This window comes from Neophocaena asiaeorientalis, unplaced genomic scaffold, assembly GCF_003031525.2.
Source record: "Neophocaena asiaeorientalis asiaeorientalis breed wild unplaced genomic scaffold, Neophocaena_asiaeorientalis_V1.1 scaffold1584, whole genome shotgun sequence".
In the NCBI taxonomy this organism is placed as follows: Eukaryota; Metazoa; Chordata; class Mammalia; order Artiodactyla; family Phocoenidae; genus Neophocaena; species Neophocaena asiaeorientalis.
In genome coordinates, this window is record NW_020175097.1 from 61,204 (window position 1) to 81,400 (window position 20,197).

A 20,197-nucleotide genomic window follows, 5' to 3' on the forward strand; every position below is an offset into this window, starting at 1 on the left:
ACCCTCTGTTTGGTTCCATTATCTATTTGTGGATCTTTATGACAGTTCCACACAGTCTTGGCTACTGCAGATTTATAGTAATTCTTGAAGTCAGGTAATATGTTTGTCAACTTTGTTATTTTTCAAGATTATTTTGGATATTCTAGATCAGGGGTTTACACGCTTTTCTGTAAAGGGCCAAAGAGTAAATATTTTAGGCCTTGTAGGCCGTATGGTCTCTATTGCAACTACTCAATACTGTGTGGAAACACAACAGCAGCCATAGACAATACGTAAATGAATGGGTGTAGCTGTGTTCCAATAAAACATTATTTACAAAAACAGGCAGGAGGCTGGGTTTGGCCCACACACCATAGTTTGCCAGCCTTAGTTCTAGGTTCTTTATATTTTCATATAAATTTTAAAATCAGCTTTTCAATGTTTAGGGAAAAGCCTGTTAGGATTATGATTGAGATTGCTTTGAATCTATAGATCATTTTGGTGAGAACTGACAAACTAACAGCTTTGAGTCCTCCAATCCATGAACCTGATCTTTCTATATATTTGGTCTTATCTAATTTCTCTCATCAGTGTTTTATATTATTGAAGATAGAGATCTTGTGTATCTTTTGTTTATTTTATTTCTAAGTATTTTTATGTTTTGATGGTATTATAAAATAAAATTTTAATATTATTTTCCAATTGTTTGCTGCCATTATATAAAAACAATTTATTTCTCTTTAAATTAGCATTTTATTCTATAGCCCTGCTAAAGTTATTCATTAGTCCTGAGAAGTTTTTATTTTTTAGGTTTCTTGGAATTTTCTATATAGACAATCATGTTGTACGGACAGTTTTATTCTTTCCTTTCCAATCTATATGCTTATTTATTTGTTTTTCTTATCTTGTTGCATTGTTTAGCACTCCACTATTATGTTAAATAAGAGTGGCAAGAACAGACATCTTTAGGATGAAAGTGTTCACTATTTTGCCATGTATGACATTAGCTGTAAGGGTTTAGTGATGTTTTCTATCAGATTAAGGAATTTCCCTTCCAAGTTTGCTGAGAGGTTTTTTTAACCATAAATGGGTATTACATTTTGATAAATGTTTTATCTTCATTTATCAATTGAAATAGTCATATTATTTTTCTTCTTTATTCTATGGATATGGCAAATTACATTAATTTATTTTCAAATGTTAAACCAACCTTGCACTCCTAGGATAAACTGTACTTGATCATAATTCATTACTATACACACACACACACACATGTATATGTATATGTGTGTGTGTGCATGTGTATGGACCCAGTCAAGAGATAGATACTACATGGTAGGTTAAACAGGGAAAGGTTAATATAAAGAATTAGGAACTAGGATAAAAGAGTGACTATGAGATATGAGGAAATTAATGTATATAATATTCTTTCAGAGCAGCTACAGTGTCATTGCATTTTAAGCACAATGCTTTGCCATCTAATTTGATAACAAAATAATCCATACTCCTCTGTTCCTTAAACACATGACGCTTAAGTCCTCTTTTGTTGTTCCAACATTATGGGTATGCACTGGAAATAAGAAAGTTTTAAATATTATGGAATGACAGTATGTAACATTCAAAATGCTGGTAGTAATAACTGTATCACCACAATTTGTAATGTGCTGAGCAGTGGTGCAAAATGATGAGAGCACCACATACGTCTCTGCTGCTACTACTCAACTCTGCCATTGTAGTATGGGAGCCACCATAGACATATCAGTGAATATATGTGGCCATGTTCCAATAAAACTCTGTTTCTAGACACTGAAAGTTGAAATTCATATAATTTTCATGCCACAAAATTTTAAAAAAAGATATGAGGAAATTCATTATAGTACCCTAGGGCTGAGGCAGAGTATCCAAGGAAGAATAAACATGGAAGAGGTTCAGGTCTGGAAGAAAGAGTGGTTCAGCCACCTGATATCAGAGAAGTTTGCTGATTTAGCCAGGCAGGAGCTGGTCTAGAGTTGCTGAGCAAACAATAGGCCACCCTTCCAGAGTACAGGCAGGCAAGGGAGCCGGCAATCAGCAACTGGTGGTGTGAGTGTGCAACGGAAGCCTAGGTGCCAGTGAAAGCATGCAATCTAGGTGCTCTTAAGTCTTCCTGCTTTCACTGGCACTCAGACTTACTTTCAGTATGTGATCCCACAGAGCACAGGAGGCCTCCTGCAGGTCATTCAGGGGCTCTGGTTTACTATGCTGAGAGGGCTATGGAAAGGTTGTCACCAAGATGAGGCTGCAAGGTGGCATAGGGACCGTGTCCTGGGCCCTGAGGGTTGGTGCCACCTGATGCCCTCACACCCACACAGCAGAGACCTGGCTAGGGCCAGAAATAGCAAGAGAACCTTTCTCCTGCAGTGTCCCTCCAACACCAGCTACTGAGAAAGTTTAATGTTGTACTCGCTATAAAGGAAAAATGCTAAAAGAAATTCTTAAATCAAGAACATGTATTGTATGTAAGGATGCATTCAGAACTGAGAAGCAATAAATTAGTAACTGATACATACGTATCTGGTTTCAGCTTAATAATATCATGTTGAGAAGTTTTGCATCTAGGTTCAAGAGGGATATTGGTCGACAGTTTTCTTGTTTTGTAATGACTTTGTAAAACTCTGGTTTACCAAAGAGTTTGTGTGGTATTAGTGCTATTTCCACCTTAAATGTTTGCTAGAATTTACTAGGGAAACTATCTGGGAATGGAGTTTATTTTATGAGAAAGTTTTGGATATTAAATTCAATTTTTTATGTATATATAGAGCTAGTAAGATTTTTGTTTCCTCTACTGGTTCTTTCAATAAATTTGTACATTTTATCTAAGATGTCAATTGTTTAGTCATAAAGTCATTCATAATATTCTCTTATTCTTTTCATATAACGTCTATCATCTCTGTAATGATGATTCTTGGTATTAGTCATTTTAGCTCTCTTTTTTTCTTGTTTAGTCTAGCTAAACGTTTACCAATTTTGTTCGTCCTTTCCAAGAGCCACCGTATTGCTTTGTTAATTCTCCCTATCGTTTGTTTCTATTTTATTGATTTATGTTATCTTCATTATTCCTTTATTTTTACATACTTTTGGTTTAATTTATTCTCATTTTTCTAGTCCCCCAAGGTAGAACCTTATATCATTGATATTATACATTTAGTCTTTTTTAGTACAATCATTAAAAACTATGTTTATACCTCTAAGCCTTTTTACCTGCATCCTACAAATATTGATGTTTATTTTCATGATAATTAAGTACGAAATATTTTCTGATTTCGCTTGTGTGTTCTTTCTTTAACCATGTTATTTTGTATTCTGTGTCCTCTCTGATTTTTTTGACTAATTATTCCGTCAGCCACTGAGAAAACAACACTAAAATATCCAAATACTATGGTGATTTTGTCTATTTCTCCCTTTAATTCCATCAGTTCTTGCTTCATGTTTTTTGAGTATCTGTTACTAAGCACATACTAATTTATGATTTTTATCTTTCTGATGAAACAACCTTTTGTCATAAAATGCCCTCTTTCACTTTGTTTTCAAGTCTATTTTATCTGAAATTAATATAACCACTCCAACAATCTTATACTTACACTTTGCATGCTATTTAATTTTCTATCTTCTTTTTCTAACTTATCTGTGTTTGTGTGTTTAAATAAATGGCATATACGTACTTCAGTCTTACTTTTTTATCCAGTCTGACAATCTCTTTTAATTGGGATATTAAGTGCATTAACATTTTTTAAACCTTTAAAAAGTTATTTGTATACCATAAAATTAATATGTTTTAAGTATCTAATTCAGTGATTGTTATTGTATTTACAAAGTCATGTAACCATCATCACAATCCAGTTTTTGACATTTCTGTCAACCCAAAAGTTCCCTCCTGCCCATTAAGCAGTGACTCCCCCATTCCCTCACCCCAACCCCAGTCCATCACAGCCCCTAGCAATCACTTATCAACTTTCTGTCTGTATGGATTTGCCTATTCTGGACATTTTCTGTAAATGGAATCATATAATACATAGTCTACTAATACATAGTCTTTTGTGTCAGCTCTCTTTCACTCACTTAGCATAATGATTTCAAAGTTCATCCATGCTGTAATATGTATCTGTTTAATTACTGAATAGTATTCCTTTATATATATCATATTTTGTTTATACATTCAACAGTAATGAACATTTGGATTATTTCTAGTTTGGAGCTATTCCAGATAATGTTGCTATGAACATTTGCATACAAGTCTTTATGTAGACATGTTTTTTTCATTTCTCTTGGGTAGATTTCTAAGAATGTAATTGCTGGTTCACATGGTAACTCTGCATTTATCCCTTTGAGGAACTACTAAACTGTTTTCCACACTGGATGCACCAGTTAACATCCCTGCCAGTAATGTATGAGGCCTTCAGTTTCTCTACATCCTCACCAGCATTTGTTATTATCTGTCTTTGATTATAGCCATCCTAGTGGGTGTGAAGTAGTATCTCACTCTGGTTTTGATTTGCATTTCCCTGATGATTAATGATGTTGAACATCTTTTCATTTGTTCTTTCATTTTGCTTCTTGGCCATTTGTACATCTTCTTTAGTCAAATCTGCTGTCGATTTTTAAATTGTATCATTTGTCTTTTCTTTTCTTCCAGTTTCATTGAAATGTAATTGACATACAGTGCTGTATAAGTTTAAGGTGTACAGCATAATGATTTGACTTACATACATCATGAAATGATTATCAACAATAAGTTTAGTGAACATCCATCCTCTCATATAGATACAACATTAAATAAATAAATAAATATTATTTTCCTTGTGATGAGAACTCAGGATTTACTCTCTTAACAATTTTAATGTATAACATACAACAGTGTTAATTATATTTATCATGTTGTATATTACATCCCTAGTAATTTTTTATCTTACAGTTGGAAGTTTGTACCTTTTGATCATCTTCATCCAAGTCCCCCTCCCCCCTCTACCCTCTGCCTCTGGTAACCATAAATCTGATCTCTTTTTCTGAGAGTTTGTTTGTTTGTTTGTTTTTGAAGTGTAATTGACCTACAACACTATGTTAGTTCCTGGTGCACAACATAGTGATTCAATATTTCTATACATTTCATACCCATCACCATGATAAGTCTACTTACCATCTCTCACCATACAAAGTTATTACATAATTATTCATTATACTCCCCACACTTTACATTTCGTACCCATGATTCATTTGTTTTGTAACTGGAAGTTTGTACTTCTTAATGCCCCTCAGCTATTTCTCTCATTCCCCTTCCCCTCTCCCATCTGGCAACCACCTGTTTGTTCTCTGTATCTTTGACTCTGTTTCTCTTTTGTTTTGCTTGTTCATTTGTTTTATTTTAAAATTCCACATATAAGTGCTATCATATGGTACTTGTCTTTCTCTGTCTGATTTATTTCACTTAGGACAATGCCCTCTAGGTCCATACATGTTGTCACAAATGGCAAGATCTTCATTCTTTTTTATGGCTGAGGAATATTCCAGTGTGTGTGTGTGTGTGTGTGTGTGTGTGTGTGTGTGTGTGACATCTTCTTTATCCACTCACCTATTGATGGGGCCTAAGTTGCTTTCATATCATGGCTACTATAAACAATGCTGCAGTGAACATAGGGGTGCACATATCTTTTCAATTTAGTGTTTTTGTTTTCTTCATATACATACCCAGGAGTAGAATTGTTGGATCATATGGTAGTTCTATTTTTAAGTTTTTGAGGAAATTTTCTACTGTTTTCTATAGTGACTGCACCAATTTACATTCCCACCAACAGTGCACGAGGGTTCCCTTTTTTCCACATTCTCTCCAACACTCGTTATTTGTTATCTTTTTGATAATAGCCATTCTGATAAGTGTGAAGTGATCTCTGTGTTTCTATACACTAACAATGAACAATCAAAAAGAGAAATTAAGAAAGCAATCCCATTTATAATTGCATCAAAAAGAATAAAATACCTAACAATAAATCTAATCAAGGAGGTAAAAGACATGTACCCAGAAAACTACAAGACACTGATGAAAGAAATTGAAGGTAATACAAATTGATGGAAAGATATACCATGCTCCTGGCTTAGAAGAATTAATATTGTTAAAATGTCCATACTACCCAAGGCAATCTAAAGATTCAATGCAATCCCTATCAAAATACCAATGACATTTTTCACAGAACTAGAACTATAATTATATAATTTGTATGGAAACACAAAAGACCCTGAACAGCCAAAACAATTTTGAGAAAGAACAACAAAGCTGGAGGTGTCACGCTCCTTGATTTCAAACTGTACTACAAAGCTACAATAATCAAAACAGTATGGTACTGTCATGAGAACAGACAAATAGACCCATGGAACATAATAGAGAGCCCAGAAATAAACCCATGCACTTATGGTCAATTAATCTATGACAAAGGATGCAGAATATACAATGGGGAAAAGACAGCCTTTTCAATAAATGGTGTTGGGAAAACTGGACAGCTACATGCAAAAGAATCAAACTGGACTACTGTTTCACACCATATATAAAAATAAATTCAAAATGTAGTAAAGACTTAAATATAAGACCTGAAACCACAAAACTTCTAGGAGAAAACATAGGGAATATGCTCTTTGACATTGGTCTTAGCAATTTTTTTGGATATATCTCCTCAGGGAAGGGAAACAAAAGCAAAAATAAACAAATTGGACTACATCAAACTAAAAAGCTTTTGCATAGCAAAGGAAGCTGTCAATAAAATGAAAAGGCAGCCTACTGAATGGGAGAAGGTATTTGCAAATGATACATCTGTTAAGAGTTAATATCCAAAATATATAAATAGCTCATACGACTTAACATCAAAAAACAACTCAATTTAAAAATGAGCAGAGTACCTGAGTAGACATTTTTCCAAAGAAGACATACAGATGGCCAGCAGGCACAGGAAATGTTGTTCAACATCACTAATCATCAGGGAAATGTAAATCATTTGAATTCTTGTTGGTAAGTTTTATGAGTTCTTTAAATATTCTGGCTACAAGTTCCTTATTGGATATGTCATTTACAATTATTTTTCTCCCAGCATGTGGCTTGTCTTTTTACTCCCCTGTGTTCTTTGGTTGTGCTAGAGTTTTAAATTTTGATGATATCCAAATTACCTATTTTTTCATTGCTTGTGTTTTTCTGTCTTGTATCTAAGAAGGCTTTGCCTAAACTAATGTCATGAAGATTTACTCCTGTGATCTATTCAAAGAGTTTTATAGTTTTAGCTCTTACATTTAGCTCTCTGATCCATTTTTTAGTTAATTTTTGTTTATGGTGTGAATTAAGGGTCCAACATTGTTCTTTTCCTTGTGGGTGTTCAGTTGTCCCAACACTGTTGTTGAAGAGATTATATCCTTTCCCCTAGTGAATGGTCTTTGAACCCTTATTGATAATCAACCAAATATATTATATATATTATTTTTAAGCTTTTGTTTTCTTTTTGCCTGATCATTTTTTTTCTGTTCCTCCTTACCTACCTTCTTACGGATTATTTTAATACATGTTTTGAATTATACCTTAATTTATGCACCATGTAAACATTTTTTTCTGGGAGCTTTCAAGATTTTATGTTTGGTTTGCAGCAATTTGTCTGTGATATTCCTAGGTGTGGTTCTCTTTATTTTCTTCCAAATGGGAATTCTCTGAGCATCTTGAATCTGTAAATTTATGTATTTCACCAAATTTTGGTCATTATTTCTTCAAAAAATTTTTCTGCCCCCTTTTCTCTTCTTTTCTGGAACTCCAGTTACACACATGTCAGACCTTTTGATATTGTCCCACAGGTCCCTGATGTTTTATTCATTTTCTTTTCAAAAAGTTTTTAAATCTTTTCTTCAGATAGATCAAATGAAATTAGCCAGTTTTCAAATTCACAGACTCTTATCTGTCAGCATCATTCTGTTATTAAGTCCATGTAGTAGATGTTTTAATTCAGATGTTGTATTATTCAGTTCTAAAATTTACATGTGGTTCTTTTTTATAGTTTCTTTTATTTTTGGCTGAGAGTTTCTATCCCTTCATTACAAGCATATTTTTCTTTACCTCAATGCATGTAGTGAAAATAGGTGCTTTAAAAATGTTGTCTGGGGCTTCCCTGGTGGCGCAGTGGTTGGGAGTCTGCCTGCCGATGCAAGGGACACGGGTTCATGCCCCAGTCCGGGAAGGTCCCGCATTCCGCAGAGCGGCTGGGCCCGTGAGCCATGGCCACTGAGCCTGCACGTCTGGAGCCTGTGCTCCGCAACGGGAGAGGCCACAACAGTGAGAGGCCCGCGTACCGCAAAAAAAAAAATGTCTGATAATTCCAACATCTGAGATATATAAGGGCTGACCTTACTTGATTGTCTTTTTCCTTTGATAATAGGTCACATTCCTGGTCCTTGTTACATTGAATAATATTGAATTGAATTCTGAAGAATGTGAATATTATATTATTCGGACTCTAGATTATATTTCTCTAAAGAATGTTGATTTGGGGTTTTTTTTAGTAGGCAATCCATTTAATTGTGCTCAGATTTCAAACTCCGTTCTTTGATAGTTCAAACTTCAGTTATTTTAGCTCTAGATGTAATGCTGGGAGTTTCTCTTGCACATGTGAAATTCAGGGGTAATCCACATGTTTGGGTAGAGCTTATAAAGTTTTGTGCTCCTCTTCTCTGATTCTCTCCTTTCCAGGATTTCCTCTTCACCTTCTGGTGGCAGTTGATTCCCCAAACTCTGTCGTTTGGTTCTTCAGGACAGAAAGACTGAGCGATTTCTTTTGGGGTTTTAACTGCCCTGTATGGTAAAGGCTGTATTGTAGCATACCCTCAGGCTAGATGCCATGAAAATGGGAAACTCACCCAGTACAGTTTCTTTCTTTCCTCCCCTCCAACATCTGCCTCTACAGTACCTTTGGATAGTTGGTTTTTGTATTTTGTCCAGAGTTTTAAATTGCCACCTATGAGAGGAACAGGTTGATGTAATAGGAGTTTACTTAGCCATTATCAGAAGCAGAACACAGTGCTCAATATTTTTTAATAAATAAAAACATAGCATGCTTAGGCATTCCCTGGCAGTTCAGTGGTTAGGACTCCACGCTTTCACTGCCACAGCCTGGGTTCAGTCCCTTGTTGGGGAACTAAGATCCTGCAGGGTGCATGGCACAGCTATATATATATGGCATGCTCTGTATATAAGTAAGCTTTTTCTATAAATGAGACATTATAATAGGTGCAATACCTATTCACATTTTAAACCTTATTAAAACATTTTAGAGCAAGAGGTATTAAAATGCAAATATTTTGGTACAACTACTTACCTATCCTTCAGCTGTTATTATTCAAAGCTTAGTCTAACCCTGTCTTCCAAGTCTGAGTATAACTTACTGTGAAGACTTTCATGGTTTCTAGGGCTCATTTTTGTGGCTTGAGATAGTTAACTAGTGTTTATTTTAGCTAACATTATTGACCACCTATGTGTCAAGCACGGTGTTAGTTCATAATATATAATACTTCATATAATCCTGATAACCATATAAGGAAGTTATTATTATTCTCAGTTTTCTGATGGGGAAATTTAGGCTCAAAGTGATCAAATAGTTTCTCTAAGGTCACACATCTGAACTGGGATTGTAACGGTGATCTGTCAGAGTACAGTGCCCATCAAATGCATCTTCCATTCAATCACTGAGCTCTCTGTACTTGGAAAATCTTTAATTTTCTGTCAACTAATAAGAGGAATAGTTTCATTAGGACTCCCTAGATATTCTTGTCAGATAACTATCTGCTTTATTTTCTTTCCCCTACTTCCAGGGCTTTCTTGCATCATATCAAAGCAGAAAAAAAAACAAACAGAAAAATTATGCAATAATATAATGACATCACTTTGAGCAAAAGTCCAGAAGTCATCTTATTCTAAATATTAAAAAAATTGCAAATCCATTTTACTAATCTGTAATAAACTTTTCCTGCTGCTTCTTGCTATCAGCCTTAGAAAACAACATCATCTAATATAATATAAATAGTGAATACTAGATCTCATGTGACCTTGGACAAATCTTATCTTTATGTTCCTTATCTATAAAGTAAGATAATAATTAATAGCTGTGCTACTTACCTCACAGGGTTATCAGATAGAGGGTCAATGAGATTGTGTATATGAAAACACTTATAAACTTCAAATCTCTATTTGAAGTCAAGAGATCACAATCATGGTGTGTAAAAAGTTGACCTTATGAACCAGCATACACAAGAATTAGATCATTGTTCTGCTCTCTGGTACTAACAATGAGTTAAAGTATTATGGAGACCTGATTTCAAAACCACTCTGCTATTTATAAACTCTGTGGCAGGTTTAACCTAAGTTTCAGTTGCTGCACATGTGAAAGGAGGCTAATACCACCTTCCCTTCTGGGGTGATGAAAGGATTAAATGAAATAATATTTGACCAAGTGCCTAACACAGCACTGAGGGCTTCTGGAAGTGACAGTGAGTGTCAAGACCCTGGTGAAAACTATGCTTCCTCACCCATTTTTCCCTGTGCGCATGGCTCCTTGAAGCCTGGGATGAAGGACTATTATATGCATTCTTTCATTTGATTTTCACAATAGCTCTATGAGGTCAGCTAAGCAGATGTTGTTATGCTCATTTTTATATGTGAGAAAACTAAGGGTATTGGCTCTGATTGTGCCATGTACTATCTAACACTAATGAATACTGTATGATGTCCAAAAAAGGTACCATTAAATATTTTTTCTCTTTTAAAAGAATAGCTTTGGGGCTTCCCTGGTGGCGCAGTGGTTGAGAGTCCACCTGCTGATGCAGGGGACACGGGTTCGTGCCCCGGTCCGGGAAGATCCCACATGCCGCGGAGCGGCTGGGCCCGTGAGCCATGGCCGCTGAGCCTGTGCGTCCGGAGCCTGTGCTCCGCAACGGGAGAGGCCACAACAGTGAGAGGCCCGCGTACCACAAAAAAAAGAATAGCTTTGGCAGTATCTATTAAAGCTGAGCATATACATACCCTATAACCCAGCAATTCCATTCTTAAATTTATATCAAACATAGATGAATATATATATATATTCACCAAAAGACGAGTAATAGAATGTTCATATCAGCACTCTTTTCTTTTTCCAGTTTTATTGAACTATAATTGACATATAGCATTGGTATTAGATTAAGGTATACAACATAATGTGTTGATTGATATATATACATGTTGTGAAATGAATACCACAATAGTTAACATCTATTACCACTTAGTTACAGATTTTTTATTTCTTGTGATAAGAACTTTTAAGATCTACTCTATTAGCAACTTTCAAATATACAATGCAGTCTTATTAACTAATTAGTCACCATAGTGTACATTAGGCCTTATCTTTTAACTGGGAGTTTGTACCTTTTGAGCACCTTCACCCATTTCACCCACCCCACAACGCCATCTCTGGCAACCACCAATCTGTTCTCAGTTTCTATGAGTTCAGTTTTTTTATTCCACATATAAGTGGAATCATACAGTATTTGTCTTTCTCTGTCTGACTTATTTCACTTAGCGTAATACCCTCAAGGTCCATCCATGTTGTCACAAATGGCAATATTTCATTCTTTTTATGGCTGAGTAATATTCCAGTGTGTGTGTGTGTGTGTGTGTGTGTGTGTGTGTGTGTGTGTGTATTACCACATCTTCTTTATCCATTCATCAGTCATGGTTACATAGGTTATTTCCATGTCATGGCTATCAGAAATAATGCTACATTTAACATGGGGGTGCAGGTATCTCTTTGAGATAGTGATTTCACTTCCTTTCAGATATATGACCAAAAGTGGAATTTCTGGATCACATGGTAGTTCTATTCTTCAGTTTTTGAGGGACCTCCATACTGTTTTCGATAGTAGCTACACCAGTTTACATTCCCACCAACAGTGTACAAGGGTTTCCTTTTTTCCACATCCTCACCAACAATTGTTATCTCTTGTCTTTTTGATAATAGCCATTCTGATAGGTGTGAGGATATATCTCATTGTGGTTATGATTTGCATTTCTCTGATGATTACTGACGTTGAGCACATTTTCATGTACCTGTTGTCCGTTTATATGTCTTTGGAAAAAATGTCTACTCAAGTCCCCTTCCCACTTTTTAATTCAAGTCCTCTTCCCACTTTTTAAGGGTTTGTTTTTTGGGGGTTTTCTGCCATTGAGTTGTATGAGTTCTATATATATTTTGCATATTAACCCCTTATCAGATATATGATTTGCAAATATTTTCTCCTATTCTGTAAGTGGCATTTTCATTTTGTTGATGATTTCCTTTGCTGTGGGGAAGCTTTTTAGTTTGAGGTAGTCTCATTTCTTTATTTTTTATTTTGTCACCTTTGCTTTATTTGTCAAAACAAAAAAATCATCACCAAAACCAATGTGAAGGAGCATACACCCTATATTTTCTTATGGGAGTTTTATGGTGTCAGGTCTTACATTCAAGTCTTTAATCCATTCTGAATTGATATTTATGTATGGTGTAAGATAGGAGACCAGTTCAGTTGTTTTGCATGTGGCTGTCCAGTTTTCTCAACACCATTTATTGAAGGAACTTCTTTCCCCATTGAGGATTCTTGCTTCCCTTGTCAAATATTAGTTGACCATATATATGCATGGGCTTATTTCTGGACTCTGAATTCTGTTCCATTGGTCTTATGTGTGTGGTTTTATGTGAGTATCAAAACCATACTGTTTTGATATGATTGCTTTGTAATATAGTTTGAAATCAGAAAGTTTGCTGCCTCCAGCTTTGTTCCTCTTTCTCAAGATGTTTTCGCTATTCTGGATCTTTTGTAGTTCCACACAAATTTTAAAATTGCTTTTTCTATTTTTCTGGAAAATGCCATTGGAATCCTGATAGGGATTACATTAGATCTGTAGATTGCTTTGGGTATTATGAACATGTTAACAATATTATTCCATAAGCATGGAATATCTTTCCATTTATTTGTGTCATCTTCAATTTCTTTCATCAGTGTCTTATAGGTTTCAGTGTACAGATCTTTCACCTCCTTGGTTAGATTTATTCCTGGGTATTTTATTCTTTTTGATACAATTGTAAATGGGTTTGTTATCTTAATTTCCCTTTCTGATAGTTTGTTGTTAGGGCATAGAAATGAAACTGATTTCTGCATGTTGATTTTATATTTTGCAGTTTAATTTGTTTATTAATTCTAACAGTTTTTTGGTGTAGTCTTTAGGGTTTCTATATATAATATCACATAGTCTGCAAATATAGACAGCTTTACTTCTTCCTTTTCAATTTGCATTCCTTTTATTTCTTTTTCTTGTCTGATTTCTGTGCCTAGGACTTCTAGTACTATGTTAAATGAAAGTGGTGAGAGTGGGCATCCTTGTCTTGGTCCCGATCTTAGAGGAAATGCTTTCAGCTTTTCAGAGTTGAGTATGATGTTGGCTGTAGGTTTGTCATATATGGCCTTTATTATGTCTAGGTATATTCCCTCTATACTCACTTTGTTAAGAGTTATTATCATGAATGGATGTTGGATTTTGTCAAATGCTTTTTCTGCATTTATTGAGATGATCATGATTTTTAGCCTTCATTTTGTTAATATGGTATATCATATTAATTTATAGATGTTGAACCATTCTTGCATACCTGGAATGAATCCCACTTGATCATGGTGTATGATCCTTTTAATGGACTGTTGAATTTGCTTTGCTAATATATTTTGAAGATATTTGCTTCTATATTCATCCATGATCTTGGCCTATAGTTTTCTTTTCTTGTAGTGTCCTTATCGGTTTTGGTATCAGCGTAATGATGGCCTCATTAAATGAGTTTGGAAGTGTTCCTCCTCTTCAAATTTTTGGAAGATTTTGAGAAGGATGGTATTAATTTGTCTTTAAATATTTGGTGGAATTCACCAGTGAAGCCATCAGGTCATAGACTTTTCTTTGTTGAGAGGTTTTTGATTGATTACTGATTTAATCTCCTTACTAGTAATTGGTCTGTTCAGATTTTCTATTTCTTCATGATTCAGTCTTGGTTGGTTGTATGCTACTAGGAATTTTTATCCATTCCTTCTAGGTTGCCCAAGTTGTTGATGTATAATTATTCATAGTAGTCTCTTATTGTCGTTTGTATTTCTGTGCTATCAGTTATAATATCTCCCCTTTCATTTATAATTTTATTTGAGTCCTCTCTTTTCTTGGTAAATCTAGTTATAGGTCATGTCTATTTTGTTTATCTTCTTTAAAAAAACAGCTTTTAGTTTCATTGATCCTTTTCTGCTGTCTTATTCATCTCTGTTTCATTTATTTCTGCTCTGATCTTTGTTATTTTCTTCCTTCTACTAACTTTGGGCTTTATTCCATGAGATGTAACATTACATTGTTTATTTGAGATCTTTCTTATTTCTTAGTGTAGGTGTTTATTGCCATGAACTTCCCTCTTAGAGCTGCTTTTGCTGCATCCCATAAGTTTTGGTGTGTTATATTTCCATTTTCATTTGTCTTAAGATATTTTTTATTTCTCTTTTGATTTCTTCTTTGACCCATTGGTTGTTCAGTAGCATGTTGTTTAATCTTCACATATTTGTGGACTTTCTAGTTTTCTCCTTGTAATTGATTTCTAGATTCATACCATGGTAATTGGGAAAAGTAGTTTGATATAATTTCTATCCTCTTAAATTTGTTGAGACCTGTTTTGTGGCCTAGCATGTGATTTGTCTTGGAGAATGTTCCATATGCACTTGGAAAAAATGTGTATTATGCTGCTTTTGGATGGAATGTTATATATATATATATGTATGTATGTATATATATATATATATATATGTATATATATATATATATAAAGTCCCTTTGGTCTAATGTATCATTTAAGGCCACTGTTTCCTTATTGATTTTCTGTCTGGATGATCTGTCCATTGAAGTAAGTATGGTGATGATAAACTTCCCTACTGTTATTGTGTTACTGTCAATTTCTCCCTTTATGTCTGTTAATGTTTGCTTTATGTGTTAGGTGCTATTAAATTCAGTGCATAAATATTTACAAATCTTATATCCTCTTTTTGGATTGACCTCATTATCATTGAATTATAATCTTCTTTGTCTCTAATTAGTCTTTGGCTTAAAGTCTATTTTGTCTGATATAAGTTTAGCTACCTTTGCTTTCTTTTGGTTTCCATTTGCATGCAACATCTTTTTCCATCCCTTTACTTTCAGTCTGTGTATGTCCTTGAAGCTGAAGTGAGTCTCTTGTAGGCAGCATATAGATGGGTCTTATTTTTCAATCCATTCCAGCCACTCTATGTCTTTTGATTGAAAAGTTTAGTCCATTTCATGTAAAATAATTAGTGATAGGGACTTCCCTGGTGGTCCACTGGTAAAGAATCCACCTTCCAATGCAGGGGACACCGGTTCAATCCCTGGTCAGGGAACTAAGATCCCACATGCCACGGGGCAAGTAAATGCCCATATGCCACAACTACAGAGTCCACGTGCTCTGGAGCCCATGCACCACAACTAGAGAGAGAAAACCTGCACACCACAACTAGAGAGAAGCCTGTACACTGAGGCAAAAGATCCCGTGTGCCACAACAAAAATCCCACATGCTGCAACTAAGATCCAACACAGCCCAAAATTAAATAAATAAATAAATATAAATATTAAAAAATAAAATAATTAGTCATAGATACGGTCTTATTATTGCCATTTTGTTATTTGTTTTCTGGCTATTTTGTAATTCCTTTGTTTCTTTCTTCTTCTCTTTGTCTCTTCCTTTGTGGTTTGATGATTTTCTGTAGGTGTTATGCTTAGATTTCTTTTCCCTTGTCTCATGTATCCATTATAGGTTTTCCTTTGTGGTTACCATGAGGTTTATCTAAAACATCTTATAACAGTCTATTTTAAGCTAACGCTTAAGTTCAAACACACTAAAGCTCTGTATTTTTACTTTCTCCCCTGTGTTTTATGTTTTTGACCTCACAGTTTACATCTTTTTACCTCGTGTAACCATTAACAAATTATTGTAGTTATAGTCATTCTTACTACTTTTGTCTTTTAACCTTCATACTGAATTTATAAGTGATTACCCACCACCGTTACAACATTAGAGTATTCTGAATTTAATTATGTATTTACCTTTACCAGTGAGATTTATACTTTCATACGTTTTGTTGTTCCTAATTAGCACCTTTTCTTTTCAGCTTATATTGTAGAAGTCCCTTTAACATTTTTTGTAAGGCCAGTCTAGTAGTGATGAACTCCTTTAACTTTTGCATGTCTGGAAAACTCTGTATCTCTTCTTCAATTCTGGATGACAGTTTTGCTGGGTAGAGTATTCTTGATTGGAGGATTTTTTTCCAGCACTTTGAATATGTCATGTCACTCCCTTCTGGCCTGAAAAGTTTCTGCTGAAAAATCTACTGATAGTTTTATGAGGGTTCTCTTGTATGTAACAAGTTGTTTTTCTCTTACTTCTTTTAAGATTCTCTCTGTCTTTAACTTTGGCATTTTAATTATATTGTGTCTCAGTGCGGGTCACTGGATTTACCTTCTTGGGAATCCCTGGGATTCCTAGATTTGGATGTCTGTTTCTTTCTCTAGATTAGGGAAGATTTCAGCCATTTTTTTTTTTAAATAAGCTTTCTGACCCTTTCTCTTTTCTCATTCTGGGACCCCTATAATGCAAATATTGGTCTGCTTGATTGAGTCCCATAATTCCCTAAAGCTATCTTCACTCTTTTTAATTCTTTTTTTTTCCTCCTCTGATTGGATAATTCCAATTTCCTGTCTTGGAGTTCACTGTTCCTTTCTTCCACTTTATCTATTCTGCCATTGAATCCATCTGTTGACCTTTTCAGTTCAGTTACTATATTTTTCAACTCTGTGCTTTCTTTTTTGTTGTTGTTGTTGAGAAAGTCACAGTTTAATAGGCAGCATATTTGTAATACTACATACAGTATGTCTGTTTTGTAAACATTGACATCCTACACTAAATGAAATATGTAAGTATATCAAATTTTGTTATTAAAATCAGAATCTGTTAAAGGTCACTTAACACTCAGCTATTAACTGTGAACCCAAATGGCCCAGGGTTAAACTCTGTGCTTTCTGTTTGATACATTTTTTTTAATATTTTCTGTCTTTTTGTTTAAATTCTCACTTTGTCATGCATTGTTCTCTTAACCTGGTGTGAATCTTTTGACCATTATTTTGAACTCTTTATCAGATAAATCATTTAATCTCAGTTTCATTAAGGTCTGTTTCTGGAGTTTTAGCTGTTCTTTTGTTTATAATATATTCCTCTGTTTCTTCATTTTCCTTGATTCTCTGTGGTTTTTCACACTTCTCTCAGTTTTGACAGAGTGGTCTCATGTAGGAGATGAACCTTATTGTTCAGCCCAGCTCTACCTCTTGATTGTCTCTCAAACCTTTGTGATTGTCTAAGGTGCCGCCTTTGTTTTTAGTGGCTCCTAGTAGTCGAGGGTATGTCAAGACCTGTCAGTGTCCCAAAGGGAAGGATCTCAGTCAGCACAGATGCAGGCTGATTGGAAGCCTCAGACAGCAGTTTTTAAAGTATACAAGTAGACCCCTTTCAGGGAAAGACTGGGAGCTGAGGGCTTCTGCTTGGCCTCTTTGCACTAAGCCATGAAGAGATAGCCAGTTAAGAAGTGTTTCTTTGTTTGCTACAGTCCTGTGGATTCTGTAACTCAAACCCCACTGGCTACCAGAGCCATGTGATCAAGGAGGGTGTCCCCTGTGCAGCAGTCACAAAAACCAGGTTACCAAACATGTATACAAGCTCATTCCAGGGAGACACTGGTGACCTGGAGTGGGCCAGAGGAAGAATGTGAAGATGGTGCCCACTGGCCTTTCCCATCTCCAGGGAGGATCACAGTCTGTCCATAGCTGTGTGCTAAATTAGAAGCCTGACCCTCAGGCAGCAGCTTTTAAGGTATGCGAATAGACCTCTTTTAGGGAAAGTTTGGGATATGAGTGTTTATGTCTGCTGTCTCTGTGGTAGGCCTGAGGGGGGGGGATAGCCACAATAAGTCCTCACAGACCTATTAAGAAGTGTTTCTTTGTTTGGTATAGTCTGTTGGGTCTCATGATTGCAAGCCCCATTTTCTTTCAAAGCTATGTGTTTTGGGGACCCATCCCTCAGGTGGAAGTCTTAAAAGTTGGGACACTAGATGTTGGGTTCAAACCCTTCAATCCTCAGGGAGAAGCTGGGAGTTGTGAGCTTCTACATGATCATATGTTTATATGTCACTGAATCAGGGGTAGGGCCATGGCAAGATTGTCTCAGCCCTTCTTATACATTCTCATTCACCCAATGTGTAGGAGTCGCTCAGTTAGTTTCTAGATTTCTTCATAGAGAATTGTTCCCTGTGTAACTGTAGATTTGCTGTGTCCATGGGAGGAGGTGAGTTCAGGAGCCTCCTATATTTCCATCATGGAGCAGAACCTCCAGCACTATTTGTAATAGTTACAAACCAGAAATGACTCAAATGCCCATCAACAGAATGGATGAATAAATTGTGGTGGTATAGTCCCACAATAGAATTCTATTCAACATGAAGGATGAATGAACTATTGCCATATAGCACAATGATGATAAATACCCTAAATATAATGTTAAATGAAAGAAGCCAGGCACAAAAGAGTACATACTGCAGTATTCCATTTATATAAAGTTTTATAAATAAGCAAAACTAATCTTTGCTGACAGAAGTCATGATGGTAGTTATCCTTGGGTGAGGGGAGAGACAATATGGGAAAAGGGGACAGGGAATGTTCTGGGGTTCAGGTAATTATCTATGTATTGACCTGGGTGCTAGTGAAATGGATGTGTTCACATCATGAAAATTCATCAAGCTTATGATCTGTGTACTTTTCTGTATATATAGTGTACTTCAGTAAAAAAAAAATTAATTTGCCTTAGGTAAAAAGGAAATCCAATATCTTAGCAAAGCTTTTTCAGTGGCTTCCCACAGTACTTGGAATAAAATCCAAAGTCCTTACCATAGCCTACAGAGCTATACATGATCTGGCCCATGGCTACCCTCCTCCACTTCACTTCTTACCATTATCCCCCTTGGTTACTCAGCTGCAGCCACATGGCCTTCTCACTTGTCTGCAAACATAAAACTACTTTCCACCCTAAGACTTTGTACTTGCTGTTCTCTGCCTGGAACACTCTTCTCCCAGCTTGTCACATTGCTGGTTTCTTATCATACAAGTACCAGCTCAAATGTCACTTCTTTAAAAAAAAAAAAGTCCTTCTCTCAACAGTCCTTCTGAAATAGACTTCCCAATATTTTTTTTTATCATTTAACACTATTTTTTTCTACATAACATCTGTAACTAGTTATGTATTTGTTACTTGTTCATCATCTATCTTTCTCAATAGAATGTAAAATCCCCAAAGTCTGGGATCATGTCTGCTGTGTTCACCATTATATCTTTAATGCCTGACACACCACCTAGCACATAGCAAGTGCTCATGTAAATGTTAGGGTTGAATGAATGAATCAATGAAGATTCCTGGGTAAACTCTCTACTAGGCTGTAGCTAGGATTTCTCCCACGAAGGAAAACACCTGAAAAGTTGTAAGTCATCCTATTAAAAAGAAAGCTTTGTTAGTACAAACTCTTGCCAACCTCAGCTTGGTGAGGAGAAAGCTCAGATCTTTCCCCAGTGTTTCTATGAAATTTGGCCAAGGGAATGTTCTTTAGATAAAACATAATATTCTAAGATGGTAGAAACCAGCTAAAACTTTCTTCTATCCCCTATCCTCAGATTTTCCAAAAGAAAACAAAATATGGTCAACAGGCAGTGGAGCTCTTCTCTAAAATCCTATAGTCATGAGAGAACATTATTATTGTTACCTCATCATGGGACAAGTAATAAATATAGGGAAAGCTTATGTAAAATTGCTTAATAAGCAACAGATTTCTTTAACATGTGTTTGAGGAGATCTTTCTTTCTCACAATTTCACCTTAGGTACAACAACTATGACCGGGCTGTCATCAATACCGTACCTTATGATGTTGTCCATCGTTGGTATACAGCACACCGGACTCTAACAATAGAGTTGAGGAAACCTGAGAATGAGTTTTGGGTCAAACTAAAGCCTGGCAGGGTGGGTGCCAAACTC

General features: G+C 35.5%; 1 protein-coding gene across 3 annotated transcripts in view; it reads left to right on the forward strand.

Moving 5' to 3' along the window:
• TMLHE (trimethyllysine hydroxylase, epsilon) overlaps nucleotides 1–20,197 on the forward strand; it is a 70,542-nt gene that overhangs the window by 47,002 nt on the left and 3,343 nt on the right. For all 3 annotated transcript variants that reach the window (XM_024764279.1, XM_024764280.1, XM_024764281.1), the window contains one exon: nucleotides 20,044–20,182. In XM_024764279.1, coding sequence (XP_024620047.1) covers nucleotides 20,044–20,182 — 139 coding nt within the window. The remainder of the gene's footprint in view (nucleotides 1–20,043; nucleotides 20,183–20,197) is intronic.